This window comes from Muntiacus reevesi, chromosome 5 (genome assembly GCF_963930625.1).
Source record: "Muntiacus reevesi chromosome 5, mMunRee1.1, whole genome shotgun sequence".
In the NCBI taxonomy this organism is placed as follows: Eukaryota; Metazoa; Chordata; class Mammalia; order Artiodactyla; family Cervidae; genus Muntiacus; species Muntiacus reevesi.
The window spans coordinates 46,185,071-46,199,637 of NC_089253.1; the positions used below are offsets into that span (position 1 = coordinate 46,185,071).

Genomic DNA, 14,567 nt, shown 5'->3' on the forward strand with positions numbered 1-14,567 from the left:
CATCCATCCATCTCATCCTCTGTCGTCCCCTTCTCCCGCCTTCAATTTCCCAGCATTTGGGTCTTTTCCAATGAGTCAGTTCGCATCAGGTGGCCAAAGTATTGGAGTTTCAGCTTCAACATCAGTCCTTCCAATGAACATTCAGGACTGATCTCCTTAACGTGAATAAAAATTGAGGTTAAAAAAAAAAAAAAAAAAGATTCCCAGCATGCCCGGGGCCAGCGGCGTCTAGGCGCGGGTGGTTGCTTAGCGACCGGGCGTATCCCGGAAGGCCGGCGGCTTGGGGGCGGGATTTCCGGGGCGGTGGTTGCATCAGATTGTGGGAAGCCGTGGCGGCCTCGGCGAGTGCGGGATTCGGGTGATGGCAGGGTCCTCCACGGAGCACGGTGAGCGCGCGCGAGTGGCGGCGGGGCAGCCTCGGGCCGCGGGGCGCTGGGGGCCGCCCGGGAGCCGGGGGCGCCGGGTCTCTGAGGGGCGGGCCCCCGGGCGCGCGGAAGGCGGGCCCGGACCCCCGGGTTTTCCCCGGCGGGCGCGCTGCTCCAACCCCGGCCCGGGCCCTCCCAGCCCTCGAGGCCGCGGGGTCCCCCTCGCCCCGACCCCGGGGGCTGCTTCTGCGTTCCCCTGCGGGCCCCTGGGCCGGACCTTGCCCCCTCCTGCCCCCTGGGACTTGGGGGACAGGCGCAGCCCCAGCGTCGTTGGGGGCCGCCCGGCCCCGGGTTGACACTTAGGAGCGTGGGACCGAGGGAGCCGGACGCGGACGCGCGGGAGAGGGTTGGGGTTTCACGAAGGCGCTCATCTGCGGCTGCAAGCCGTGGCCGCGGGAACCTGCCCGTCGCGGCGTTACTGCCCCCCCTTCATCGCCGCCCCCGGGGTTCCGTGAGCGTCTCAGGCCCTGTCCCCGCGGGTCACTCGTGTCACCAGCCGGCAGACAAACCGCCCCAGGCAGCCTCCGGGGCGTGCTGTTCCCCGCTCACCCTCCCTCCTCCAAGATCGCGGATGCCAGACAGCGCAGGTAGTCCCGGATTCCCGAGTCCGGGTCAAGCTTTCCTCCGGAAGACTCTCGGGGTGTCGTTTTTATTCTCTGGCTGCCCTGCTTAGACTGTACACACTTCCCCGGCCCCTGGGGTCCCCTTGCTCCCGGGGTTCCCAGTCGGGAGCTCTAAGCCAGCTGGACCCGGTCATGTGGGAGGCCCCTGATGACAGGGCTGCTGGGGTACCCATCATCCAGGAAGCCCACATTCCACCGGACAGGTGTGCCTGCATTCCAGCGTTGGCTCCACCCACCCAGATCCTCGGCCCTCAGAAGTCCACCCAGACTCCTGAAAGATAGCAGCTTGGTTGGTAGCCCAGTCTCTGGGCCCGGCAGGGCTGGGGTTCCACCTCTGCCCCTTCCGCACGTGGGGCGGGTTTGAAAAGTCCCCACTAGGAGAATGCGCTGAGCCTTATAGGGGTTGGTAGAGGCTAAGGACTTAAAAGAACCCTTGGCTGAAAGGGGTGCTGTGTTTGGGTTGAAAGCCCAAGCTTGTTTCTTTTCTTCCTTCCTCATCTCTTCCTTCCTTTTTCATTTGGGATCAGAAATGACATATTCAGTTTTTTAGTTTTTTTTTTTTTTAACTGCTTCAGAACTGGAGATTTTCAGAGCCTTAGTAAGAATTGGCCTGTTTTTGGAGATTGGTGCATAGATTGGGAATAAGATGTCTGGGCAGCTGACGGATTGTCCTGGTCCTAAAATTAAGGGCCACAGCTCCTAGCCCACACTCTGCCCTCTCTTCTTTTAGAGCTGATGCCCTTCCCCCCCATACACCCCTTGTCTAGGCTTTTCTCAAAGACAAGAACCTAGGACCGTCCCCTGAGGAAACAGGAAATGAAATGGTAAGGGCTTCATGCAGCTGCCAGAGTTCTAGATGTTCTAGGTTTCCGGGTTCTGAATGCTTTCTTTTCCCTCGAGGTTAGAATCATCGATAGTGACCATCTTCCCAGAATTTTTAAGGAGTCCCTCACTTAGAATAATCTTCCCATTTCGTATTGTCTTAAGTTGGTGGTCCCCCTGCGATGCCACTGGGGTTAAAGCTTCTCCTTTGTAGCTTGAGCACGAGGCCCCTTCCTGGGTGTTTTAGAAAGTTGAGTCTCATCCCTCGTGACCCCCAGGGTGGACGGAGCACGTCTCAGAGGCCTTGCCCTGCAGGTCAGGCCTCTTCGGTGGCCGTGAGTTAGGTCAGACTTGCATTTTTTATACAGTAGAATTCAAAGTTGTTCATGCTAACATTTGTTGTTCAGTCGCTCAGTCGTGTCCAACTCTGCGACCGCATGGACTGTAAACACCGGGCTTCTGTCCTCCATGGTCTCCTGGAGTCTGCTCAACTTCATGTCCATTGAGTCAGTGATGCTCTGTAACCACCTCATTACAGCAGAGGAGCATTTAGCATTTTTCTCAGCATGAGTCCGTGCTAAACACATCTGTGGGGCCTGTCATCCTCAGAGCACGCCTTTGTGGTTAATACTACCCTTGGAGTGCAGACAGGAGTCCTGAGGTTCAGAGCTGGCGTGATTTGTCTGAGGTCACACAGCTTGCCAGGGTCTGTCTGACAGCAGCAACCTTGGCTGCTCTGCCTCGGTGACTCTGTTCAGATTAACACCAAACGCCCCAGTTCCTGAGTGGGTCAAGGCAGACAAGGGGAGCAGGCTATATTTCCTGTGTTTCCCAGAGAAAAATGAAATGCATGTGTGTGTAGACTACAGATATTTGCTCATCCAGGCACTCGTGTCTCCCGGTATTTCCAGTCTAGGAGTCAGGGGAGACAGTGTCCTTGGGTGGTGATGAAAGCGGGCCGCGTCCACGCTCCCTCCCCGGCCCATCCCGGGCGGCGGTGCTGCGCAGTCGCGTGTGTGCGGGCATCAGATGGCGATGCTCCCCGGGACCGAGTGCCCCGTGAGAGCTCACACCTGCTGTTCCAGGGGGGGCCTGTCCGAGAGTTCACGCAGCGTGCTCACACGGACCTGTCACTTCATTCGTTCAGGAGATGCTCTTCACAGCAGGGCTCTTCCGTAGGTCTGTCACTTCATTCATTCGTGGGTGTGCTTCAGGCACCGGCTCTGCTGGCCGCTGCTGGGCGCGGGGGTGCGGCTGGGGGCAAGGCCGGGCGTCGGGCCTTCCTGGGCTTAACGTCCAGCAGGAAGGGGTGGCCAGAGCGCAGGAGCCCAGTGCTGGCCCAGCACGGACCATTCGTTTCTTGGTCACTTCCCCGTGTGCGTGCTGCCGGCTAGCCCAAGTCCGTGGAGGTGGGTCAGGGCCAGGGCCTTTTGCTCTGAGGCTGCAGAATCTTCCAGAACCTCGGCGAGTCTTTCCCTGCTCCCACCCACAGCAGGGTGGACATGGGCAGTCACTGCGGAGACTGCCGGGCCAGGTCTAGACACGGTGATGGGCATCCGTCTTCTGGCCAAGCCAAGCCTTGCAGCCCGGAGACAGGCACCTGGGTCTGGGGAGCGCCCTGCGCTCTGCCCCTGAGGGAGGGCCTGGCTACAGGGAACGTAGAAAGCACCCACCTTCCCTGCCGAGAGGGGCTGGGAGCTGAGGCAACGGGAGAAAGGGGCCGGGGGCCTGGCAGGGGGCACGGCAGAGCGCGCTCTCACCTGGCGCTGAGACCTGAGGACCGCGCTGCTTTCTAGCAAGTTCCTGAGGCCAGAGGGTGGGGGAGGGCGGGCGATGGCTGCAGGCCTTGGTCTGCAAGGACCTGGAGCCATGTGCGGAATGTGGGTCCTGCCTTTGAGCCTTGGCGAGGCGTCTGCCCCCTCCCCCGTGTGGACTGAAGCGGGGAGACCAGGAAGTTCCCGAGACGCTGATGACCCGTGGGCTGGGCTGCGGCAGCAGAGGGCATGAGAAGTGGACGGGGTGGGGCGGACCGGGGCGGGCGCCGGGTTTGCCGTGGGGAAGGTGGCCATGCTGTTCCCTGAAGCCCAGGTTGGAGACATGATGCCCGGGGCCACCGTGTGGACAAGTGACATCTGGACGTCCCGGGCTGTGCTCAGGGAGGGGGGGCCCTGACTCCCGGAGTGGGTGGCGTTGCCGCCGGTGCAGGAGTGCAGGGGTGCCTGCGTTTCTCTGGTCCCCCAGATTCGTGTGTGTGGGGGGGAAATGCTTTCGTTCCAGAAGGCTTCTCAGACTGGGAACCCCCCAGGAAAGAGGAATGGGCCTGAAGGGGGGCCCCCGGTGACAGGCAGCAGCAGACGCAGGTGGGAAGGTGAAGGTGCCTTTGCAGGAAGGGCCTGACCCTCAGGGCCGGGTGCTCCCAGGGCCTCTCGGCCGGCGAGGGAGGGGTGCAGACCCCTACTGCGCCCAGGCTGGTCTTCAGAACAGAAACAGGCCTGGTCTGGGAGCTTAGGAGGAAGGCAGACCTGCGGGGAGGGGTCTGAGCTTCAGCAAGCTGCCTGCGGGTTCTCAGCCGCTGAGGTCGGCAGGGGAGCCGGCTTTACCCCCAGGTTCTGATTCTGAAGGTCTTGGGGGGGCCTGGATCGGGTGCTTCTCGTAGCTGGCAGTGCTGCCTTGGCACTGAGCCTTCCCCATGCAAGAGCCTGGCCGGAGCGGAGCAGGAGGTGGGGGGCCGTTGGCAGGCGTCGGCAGCCGTACATGCTGCGGGCAGGTGTAAAGGCTGAAGGGAAGGAGGGCACGGCGGGTTGTGGCCTGTGTGACTTGGGTTCCTCACCTGGCTCTCAGATCAGTGTGAGTTCAGTTAAGCGTTTTCTAAACTGTGATGACCACGGTCCACGTTCAGGGCCTTCCCACAGTCAAAAGCTGTGTGTCTGGATGGCCCCGCAGTGGAGTGGCGGCGGACGCGGGGCTGGGAGTCACTGTGTGTGTGTGCGGGGCTCCCTGGGGAGGGTCCTGGGGGAGGGGGGTCGGGGAGGTGATGGGCGCCCCACTCCTGAGTCCACTCATCGCCTTTGGCAATACGGGTTCACCGCCAGACCACAGTCTGGCCCAAACCCACAGCCACTGGGGAACTGACCTATTTTTAAATTTGTTTCCTCAAGTTAGGCTTGAATGCAGCTGCCACAGTGACCCGATGACTGGCCCTCTGCCCCGCGGGCTCTCTGCTCCAGAGGGGACTCTTAGTAATAAATGCGTGTGTGATCCCCGAGTAAACTCCTCCAGGGCCATTTCAGCAGTAATAACACAGGAGCGAGTAAAATAGTAATAATGGTAATAATAGCAGCTGATGGGCGCTGGCTGTGCGCCCGGCACTACTTCAAACAGTTTACGAGTGTGCTCACTAACCCGCAGCTTTACGAGGCGTGCGTGCGTGCGTGTGCACCTGTGTGCCTGGGAGGGGCCTGCCCAGCCAGGGAGGGGCGCGAACCCGCCGAGCCCTTGCCCCTGACCTGCTTCCTTACTGCTTTAAAGCCATCCAGTTGGTGAAACGTTTGATGTGTTTTAATTATGAAAAGGACATGTGCTTATTGCAGAAAATGCGGGCAGTGAGAGAAAAGAGGGAACTAAAGTGCCCTGGGAGCACCCGCAGCCCAGGGTAGCCACTGTCCAGGTCGGTGGATCCTAGGGGATGCCTCGTCCCTGGCATTCACCCGGAGTGAGGGCAGTCTGTCTGTCCAGTGCGGTTCTGGGGGCACGAGGTGGGGGGCGCGGGGGGCAAGGCTTCCCTGGACGGGGCTGGCCCTTCTGCGCTCCAGTCGTGGCCCAGGCAGCTGCAGCAGAGACAGGAGGGTGGGCTAGGGGGGGGCCACGCGGGGCAGGCAGGTGCTCAACGGTGATGTAGCCCCCCTGGGATGCGCTGGCCCTCTCCTCGGCTCCGTCCACCCGCTGGCAGGCCCTCCATGTAGCTTTCTGAACTGAGTTCATCCAGCGCGCGAGAGGAGCACGCAGTCAGTGTAGGAAAGCGGGCAGGGGAGTCTGTAAGTCGGGAATTAGCGCTCTGGGGAGAGGAAACAGCAGGAGGGGTCAGGCCCCGGGGGGTGGGCTCTCCTGGAGCAGTGACCAGGGGGGCCGGTGGGAAGGGTGACACCCACGCAGCCCAGGGAAGCAGGGAGTGACCGTGTCCAGGGGGACCTCAGGCAGCAGGGACCCCGAGGGGTGTGGGGGCCCCTGGCTGGTGTGAGGACCAGGCTCGGTGAGACGGGGGCCTGGAGGAGGAGCGGGGCTACTCTGGCCTCGGGGCCCCACGGAGCCTGGACCCTGGGGCGGCGGGGGGCGGCTGGGGGGTGGGGCTGCCTCCCAGGGTCCGGGGCAGAGCAGGGCTGAGCCCTCGTGGCGACTGCTGAGAGGCCAGTGCCCCAGGTGCGTCTGCAGATGGGGGCCTGGACCATCCAGTGGCGTGGCCCGGGGTGTCTTGAGGGCACCTGGTCAAGGCTGGAGGGGCGCTGAGCCGCGTGCCTTGGGGCTGCCCTGTGCGGTGGGCGGGACGCGGCCGGTCTCCCTGACACGCCTGGGCCTGGAGCCGGGGAAGATGTGTCCCCGGGGCCCACACCTTCCCTGTGGATGAAGAGGTCGGGGTTCGGGCGGTCCCCTCCCTGGGCCCCCCGAGGGCTTTGGTCCCCCCTTCCTGCCTCTGTCCCGCCCCTGTGCCTGGGAAGTCCACTCCGCGCAGGCCCTGGAGGAGGGTCTCCGCGTGGAGACCTGTAGGAGGGCAGCTCTTCCCCAGGGGCGTGCTGCCCTCTGCTCGCAGACGTCCTGTGGGCCTGGTTGGGGCGCTGGTTCCCCTTCTGTGCCGGCCGGGCCCGTGTTGGCCTGCAGCTCCTCCCTGCGCGGGGCCCATCACGGTGACCCAGGCCTCGTGCCAGGCGGCTGCCTCTGCAGGGCTCTGGGTCAGGGTGTGTGCCCCGTGCCTGGGGGTGAGGGTCGGGCTCCTGCTGGCCCACTCGGAGCCGCCTCCTGGGCTCGGCATGCCTATGGGAGGAAACAAGACCAGCCCCCCTCCCCACGGCCACGGGGCCTGGCGCCACCTGCCTGCCTCCGCCTGCCCGCCCCCCGCAGGTGAGGGCACCCGGACAGTAGTTGGAGCCGTGACACAGGGTCATTGCACTGACCAGGGAGGAGGTGGCGAGCGGGCTCGGTGGGGTCGGGCTGGGATCTCGGGGTGGTCAGGGCCCAGGGCCGTCTGCTGGCAAAGGCTGCTGGCTGGTCCTCGCTCAGGCTGGGGTTCTGTCCCCCCACCCCTGTCCTCGTGGCTCCAGGGCAAAGCAGTGGCCTCGGGCCCCTGCGAGGGGCAGGCCTGTGCCAGGCGCTGGCCGGACGGTTGCTCTCCAGGCAGGTGGAGCCACCTCAGTCTGCGGGCCTCCTCGGAGCTTGGCCCTGGCCACTAGAAGCCTGGCCAGTGCCGGGTTTGGAGAGCTCTGCGGTTCTCAGCGCTGCCCGTCGCCACCCGGGGTGAGGGGACCGGTCAGCACCGGCCCTGCGGCACCCAGTGCCTAGCAGGGTGTGTGTGTGATTGAGTGTGAGTGTGCACGTGTGTAACTGAGGTGAACATCACCAGCCGTGAGGTTAGCCACCTCAGCGTGCAGCTCGCGTGTCTGTACCGTTCATAGCCCCCTGCAGCCGCTTTTGATTCCGAAACGTCCTCCTCCCGCCTGGAGCCCACAGACAGCCGCTCTGCACCCGTCCCCCGCCCCGGACACGCGCCCGTCCTGGGTGTCTCCTGCCCAGAAGGGGGAGCCCCCGCCCCGATCCTGGGCTTGCCCAGCCCCCCGGGCCCACTGACGCGCGTCCTCTGTCTTTGCAGCTCCCGACTACAGGGCCATCCTGGGCATTAGTGACGAGGCGGCCCGGGTGCGGGCGCTGGACGCACACCTCAGCACGCGTAGCTATGTGCGGGGCTTCGCCCTGTCCCAGGCGGACGTGGACGCCTTCAGGCAGCTCTCGGGCCCTCCGGCTGACCCGCAGCTCTTCCACGTGGCCCGCTGGTTCCGGCACGTGGCCGCGATCCTGGGTGGCCCCCCCGCCACAGGCCCGCCTTGCGGGCTCCAAGCAAGTGAGTAGCAGAGCGGCTTGCCACGAGACCCTCCCAGCCGGCTGCGGGCGAGCAGCTGACCTGGGGGGCCTGCCAGCACCCCGAGGGGAGGTTAGGACAGAACCCGAAGCATCGACCCTCGTGGGTCCCGATCCTGCATTGCTGTGGTGAAACTGCTGGCCAGGTGGGGCCCCGCCTTGGCCGTCAGCTCCCTGACCCCGCTGGGACTTGACTTGCTTGTCCTTCAGTCTTCCCCTGAGGTCATGGGGGTGTGTGTGTCCACCATCGGCTCCTGAAGCAGTGTTAGTGTGTGAGCCCTGGGCACCCAGAGCAAAGGCGTTTCTGGGCTTTGACAGGAGGGGGGCTCAGAGCTCGTTCCCCCCACCCTGCTTATGGTGTGCGGGGGGGTCTGGCTTCTGGGTGGTCTCTCCCCTCCCATGACTCTGCAGAGGAATCCACAGTGGCTGTTGCCCGCGAGCAGCTGTCCCCCCAGCCCGGCTTGGGCGTGCACCCCCTTGAGCGGGGGGCGGGGGGCCCACTTGCAGCTCGGTGGTCCCTGCGGGGCCTGGCAGCCTGCGGGGCCTCTTCCAGATCCTTCAGCTGGGACGACCCCCTGGAGAAGGGAGTGGCTCCCCACTCCAGTATTCTGACCTGGAGAATTCCATGGACTGTAAAGTCCATGGGGTCGCAGAGTTGAGTGAGCGATTTCCACTTTGAGCTGGGACGTCTGGACCCTCTGCCAGGTCCCCTCTGTAACGGGGCGGAGGTGGGGTGGTGTTCCTCCAGGGTGGGGTGGGGTGGGCTTTGGTTTCTGGGGTGATCCTGCCACAGACACCCCTTCCCCAGTGGAGGCGGTGCTTCTCCGTGAGGCGTGGCCTCCGGGGTGGGGTCAGGGTGGGCGGGGCGCAGCCTTGCCCTGGCCATCGCGCTCCAACCTCCAGCCTGGAGCTTGCGGGGAGGGTGATACAGGTGCCCATTGGGAAGGGCGGGTGTCTGCCCCTGCAAAGGGGGGTGCGGGTTCCCCGGGGTGGGGAGGTCTCCCTGGTGCCCCGACATGATGCCTCCAGGGCGCCCGCGGGGACCCGGAGCGGCAGGGGATGGCTGGTGGACTGGGGCCCAGGATCCTCAGGGTCGGTGTCCTTGGCCAAGTCCCTGGGTGCCGGTGGCCGAGCGTCTGCCTCGCTGGTGCGTCTCAGACGTCCCCCAGCCTGTGCCGGGCAGGCGGGCGGGCCCCACCCCCCAGCCCCCCCACGCCCTCTCCCCTGGGCACCGTGCCCATGGCTGGCTTGTCCCTGCCCGCGTGTGTCTTCCGCCAGCCGGGGCCTCAGCAGCCCTGGGTGCACCTCAGACCCAGGAGGGGCTGGGCTCTGACCGAGCCCCTTCCCCACCCCCGCTCCCCATCTTGTCGGTCCCTTCTGTGCAGCCCCAGCACGGAGGGTCCACTGTGCTGCGTCTGGGGCGCCCTCCCCAGAGCAGGGTTCAGTCCAGACAGCCCCTCCCCCCGGGGCGCTCTCTGCCGCCCCCCACTGCCCCATCTGCCTCCCAAGAGGAGCTTCAGGGTCTGCTCTTGCCCATGGAGGGCGGCTCGCGGCCCCACGGGTCCCCAGGGTGTGACCCTCTGAGCCGCCCCTCTTGCGAGGCTGCGGTGCGTGTGGCCCCCAGGGCACGCAGGCGCGGGCTGGCACGTCCCTTCTGCTCCCCTCCGACACCCTCCCTGCCCGGAGCCTCGCTCTGCAGGCCTCGGTGAGCCGGGCGTGCTGTGCTGGCGGTGTGCTCGTGGCTCAGGGCTGCGTTTCTGCATGTGCCCGGGCGGGGGTGCCAGGCACGGGCGTGTGTGCTGTTTCTGAGCAGCCGGAGGAAAGGTGGGCACAGCTGGGGGGCTGCGCCTGGCGGACAACGTCGGTGCCGGGCGCGGGGCAGTGGGTCCCCCAGGGCCTCTGGTGACCCTTCCTTCTTATTAAGCCGGGGCCCCCGAGCACGTTCCCGACTTTCCTTTTGGCCAGGGGGCTGTGAGTGCCGGTTTCCCTGACTGCTCACCAGCTCTTGGACGGTAGCTGCTCTCCAGGGCGCAGAAGTCCGAGTGTGACCCTGTGTCCTGGAGGACGTCCCTCTGGCCAGGCCCTGCCTGCCCACGGCTGGGTCCTGTCGCTGCCGCCCCCTCGCGTGAGCCTTCAGTCCCGCGAGCCCCGCCTTCACCCCGGCAGCTCCGGCCGGCTCCCTGGCGTCCCCTCTGGCAGCGGCATCTCTTGTGCGGCGACCTGGCAGCGTCTTGGTGGGGGCGCGGCAGGCAGCGTCCCAGTGGGCCCCCGGGAGTGTTGCTGAGTTGCCGGCTGTTTTTACGGTGAGGCCTGGATGGCCGCTGACCACAGGAGCTCTTCCCTGTGTCTGCGTCTTGGGCCCTGGCCCCCGGGAGTCTGCTGGCGCCTGCCTGGAGTCCGGAGCTGCTGGTGGCTCTGTCTGTCCCCCACCCCCCGCGGGTGTGCATACACACACACACACACGCACAGCCGTCTCCCACCCCTTTGCCAGTCGGCTGGTGGCTCTGTCTGTCCCCCCCACCCCCCATGGGTGTGCATACACACACACACGCACACACAGCCGTCTCCCACCCCTTCACACACACACACACACACACACACACACACACACACACCTGTCTCCCACACCTTCGCCGGTCAGTTGTGTGCATCCTCCGGGTGGCCCGTAGCTGGTCCCAGGGCTGAGGCCTCTGTGACCCTTGGGGGAGCAGCGGGCGGTCCTCTGGTGGCAGGACAGTCACCTCGCAGATGCGGCAGCGGGCTGGGGGTGGCTCTGGGCGTGGGCAGCTGCGGTCAGCCGGGTGAGGTGTGTGGCAGTGCCCCGAGGTGGCGGGAGGGTCACCAGTGACCCGAGTGGCGGTGGGGGGTGTAAAGACTTGGCGTCTCTCCCGGTGCCTCAGGACACAGCGACCCCCCAACCCCAGCCCCACCTCCCAGGCTCTGTGCAGACCATCAGGCCTGCCCTTCGTGCACTGGGAGGCTTGGGCTCTCAGCCGCAGGGGCAGGGGAATGGCCAGGAGGAGATAATGGGGGTCAGGGCTTCACCCGGGGCTTCCCCGGTGACTGTAACCGGAGGAGGCTGGGCTCCTGAGCCCCTGTACCCCCCCACCCCCCGGCCCCGTGGCGTGGCCCGCGGGCTGTTCTCAAAGGCTCTGGGACCAGAGAGGGCCCTGCCCAGGAACCCGCATGTTGCGGGGGTGGGGAGCTGGCCGCCTGCTGGTGGAGATGGGCCTGGGCCTCAGGCCGTGCTGACCGTCCGCGGCCATGGGCCAGCAGCTCTTTCTGGCCTGACCTGGCTCCTGGGCCTGGAGGTGGTCCCCATTCCCCAGAGCCTCCAGAGAGGCGTCCTCCTGGGGGCGGCAGGCGGGCACCTGGGGGTGTGACCAGGTGCATTTGGTCCAGCCTCGAGGCCTGCCTGCGCACCTCCGGGCCTGCGGGCGCCCTGTGTCTGGAGCGGGCGTGGTGGGTGTGGCGGGCCGTCTCTGGTGCCGCTCAGACGTGAGCAAGCAGAGCGGCGGTTGGGGGCGGAGGCGCTGGATCGGGCCACACCGTCAGAGCCCCGTGGTTTCCCTTCGTCCCGCGCTGACCCAGCTGTGCTCCCCCCCCAGCAGGCAGAGGGCGGCGTGCACAGCCCGTGTGGTCTCCTCCAGCCGGGTCCGAGCCATGCCAGCTCCGCCTGTACAACAGCCTGACCCGGAGGAAGGTAGGGGGCCGCAGGGGCGGGGGCGGCTCTGGAGGACCCCTCGGCTAGTGGGCGAGCGTCCTCCGCAGGGCTGTGTTCGGGAGCGTGCGTGCACACCCGTGTGGGCACACCTCGAGGGCCTGCCTGTCGGCTTCCTGGCTCTGGGTGTGCGCAGGGCTTGCTCAACAGGATCAGAGGCTCCAGGGGTTTTGCACAGGGCTGATGGGATTCAGAGGTTTTGCACGGGGCTGACGGGATTCAGAGGTTTTGCACGGGGCTGATGGGATTCAGAGGTTTTGCACGGGGCTGACGGGACTCAGAGGTTTTGTGCAGGGCTGACAGGTTTTCGTGGGCCAGCACCCTGAGCAGATGGGCGGCAGGGCCCCCCTCGTGGACTGGTTGGGAACAGCGGGCCCTGAGCTGACCTGAGACCTTGCGCGGTCGGTGGTCGGCCTCACGCCCTAGGCTGACTCCTCCAGGAGTGTGGGCCCCGGGCAGCTGGGAAAGGAAAGCTCTATTCCCACGTTGTTCCTGGGAGCGAGTGCTCTGGCCTGGCTCACAGCAGGTGCCTGATGAATGGAGACTGTTCTTGTTAAAGCAGCAGAATCGGGGCACCCGTCTCCTTGACCCCCGGCCTGTGTCCCTGAGTGGAGTCCCAGGGAGGAGGGGGCCTGCTCCCCGGGCCCCTGGGTCGTGGAGCTCACCGTTGTGGGTCCAGTGTGGCTCCCCAGCCGCAGCCTGGACCGCGGCTTTCTGCAAGCTGCGTGGTCCCTGTGAACGTGCGCGAGCCGCTCATGGCCGCCAGCAGTGGTCTTGCGCCCCTCGTGACGGTCATGCCCTTGTTTCCAACCAAGGACGTGTTTGTGCCGCAAGACGGGAGGAGGGTGACATGGTACTGCTGCGGGCCCACCGTCTACGACGCCTCGCACATGGGGCATGCCAGGTAGGAGCGCAGCGGGGCCGAGCGGGGGCGCCGCGCCCAACTTTGCTCTCTCATCTTTAAGATGAAAGCTTCTTACTCTGAATATTCACTGCAGAAAAACTACTAGAGAGTCCAGACAACCAAGCAGAAGTAGTCCTCGCAGCCCCCACCTGCCCCTCTGGACTCTGACCAGAGGTCTCCTTCCTGTGCCTGAGTCCTCCCCAGCCGCTGCCCTGGGGCCGGCCCAGGCTGGGGCCGTGGGGCGAGGTGGCCCCTCTCCTGCGAGGCGCTGCTGTGCTGGGTGGAAGGGTGGGCCCCTCTCCCAATGCGCTGCCGCGCCGCTGGAAAGGCCTGTCTCCCGTCGCCGCAGGTCCTACATCTCCTTCGACATCCTGAGAAGAGTGCTGAGGGATTACTTCAAGTTTGACGTCTTCTACTGCATGAACATCACGGACATTGACGACAAGGTAAAGGCAGTTCTTGGGATTAAATTGTAAATACGGTGGATGGCCGAGGGAAGAAACGACCTTGGGTGAGTTAATAAAGCCACGTTGGCTTGAGCCAGCTCAGCTCAGCACAGGCTGTGTGAACCGCGCCCCCCGCGGGACTTGTGTTGCGGTTTATGTGGATGATGCTTTGTGTTCAGCTGCTTTGATGCTGTTGAAAATCTGGGTAAATGTGAGCGACCCCTGGGGCGGGCGTGGGGTAGGGTGGGCTCGGGCTGACCCCCGCTCAGGAGGACGAGGGGGAGCCGCGTTCTCGGATGCCGCCCCGGCTCACAGTACCCCTCTGCGCAAGCACCAGGTACTGCCCAGCTGACCCCGCTTCCCTCCTCTGCTCCCAGATCATCAAGAGAGCCCGGCAGAACTACCTGTTCGAGCGGTACCGGGGGACGCAGCCCCAGGCAGCGCAGCTGCTGGAGGACGTGCAAGCTGCTCTGCAGGTGGGTCCCTGCCGCTCCGGGCCCCCACGTCCCCCCGTCCACCCCGTGCCCAGCACAGGGCCCGGCCTCAGCGGGCCCCGTGAGACGCAGGTCAGGAGGTCTCCGTTGCGGAGCTCCCCTGGGTCGTGGGGAGAACCACCAGCAGAGACACCTGAGGGCCGGGCAGGGGTGACCACTTCTGCCACCTGTGGGACGCTCCGCACCGGTCACCGTGGTCTGCGCTGACCCGGGAGCCTTCCACATGGAGTCACGGCCGAATCAGAGGCCTGTTGACCCAAGAGGCCGGAGCTGCCAGGCTTCTTAAGTGGGTGGCCCTGGAGGTTTTCAGAGTTATCTGAATAGATTAGTTCTCTCCAGTCTAACAGTTTGATTTGAAAGAACTGTATTACAGATTATGGCTATTATATTTTGAGGCCAGATAAGGCAAGTTCTCTTTCTTAATCACCATCTTTAGTGATTACAGTAATGACTGCCCTTGTGCTTACGATGTATTATCTCCGCCAGAAAAATTAGGAATAAAATTAGAGCTTAGCAGTCATCCTCTAGGCTGAGCAGGGGGCCTCTGTGATGGAGGCGTCGTGGGGGACACGTGTGTGTCCCGGGCGCGGCCTTAGGGCAGCTGCCTCAGTCCAGGGTCACGTCAGAGGGACGGGCCCGCGGCCTTTGCGCCACCTGCTCTGGGGGACACGCGGGGTGACGCCCTGGGGACCCAGAGCCCCGGAGGCCGCGGGCGGGGGGCAGGACCGGCCTCTTGCGCGTGGAGCCGGCAGGGAGCGCGGGGCTCTGCTGAGCGGGGCTGACGGTGTGGTCTCTGCTCACTCACAGCCGTTCTCCGCGAAGCTGCAGGAGACCGCGGACCCGGACAAGAGGCAGATGCTGGAACGCCTGCAGCGCGCGGTGGCGCAGGCCGCGGAGCCGCTGGAGGGCGCGCTGCGGGCCGGCCTGGCCGGGCAGGAGCTGGCCGGCCGCGTGCAGGTGAGGCCGAGGTGCGTCCGCGGCGGCGCCCTCGGGAGGCGCGGGGGGCCGA

At 65.2% G+C, this 14,567-nt stretch overlaps 1 protein-coding gene across 3 annotated transcripts in view; it reads left to right on the forward strand.

Annotated features, from left to right (window-relative positions):
- The first annotated feature begins 289 nt into the window (after positions 1 to 289).
- CARS1 (cysteinyl-tRNA synthetase 1) overlaps positions 290 to 14,567 on the forward strand; it is a 40,302-nt gene continuing 26,024 nt past the window's right edge. For 2 of the 3 annotated variants that reach the window (XM_065937997.1, XM_065938000.1), the window contains exons 1-7: positions 290 to 386; positions 7,728 to 7,976; positions 11,602 to 11,696; positions 12,530 to 12,618; positions 12,968 to 13,064; positions 13,442 to 13,540; positions 14,366 to 14,515. In XM_065937997.1, the coding sequence (XP_065794069.1) occupies positions 362 to 386; positions 7,728 to 7,976; positions 11,602 to 11,696; positions 12,530 to 12,618; positions 12,968 to 13,064; positions 13,442 to 13,540; positions 14,366 to 14,515 (804 nt within the window). In that variant the 5' untranslated portion in view covers positions 290 to 361. The remainder of the gene's footprint in view (positions 387 to 7,727; positions 7,977 to 11,601; positions 11,697 to 12,529; positions 12,619 to 12,967; positions 13,065 to 13,441; positions 13,541 to 14,365; positions 14,516 to 14,567) is intronic. The other variant, XM_065937999.1, reaches the window with a different exon arrangement.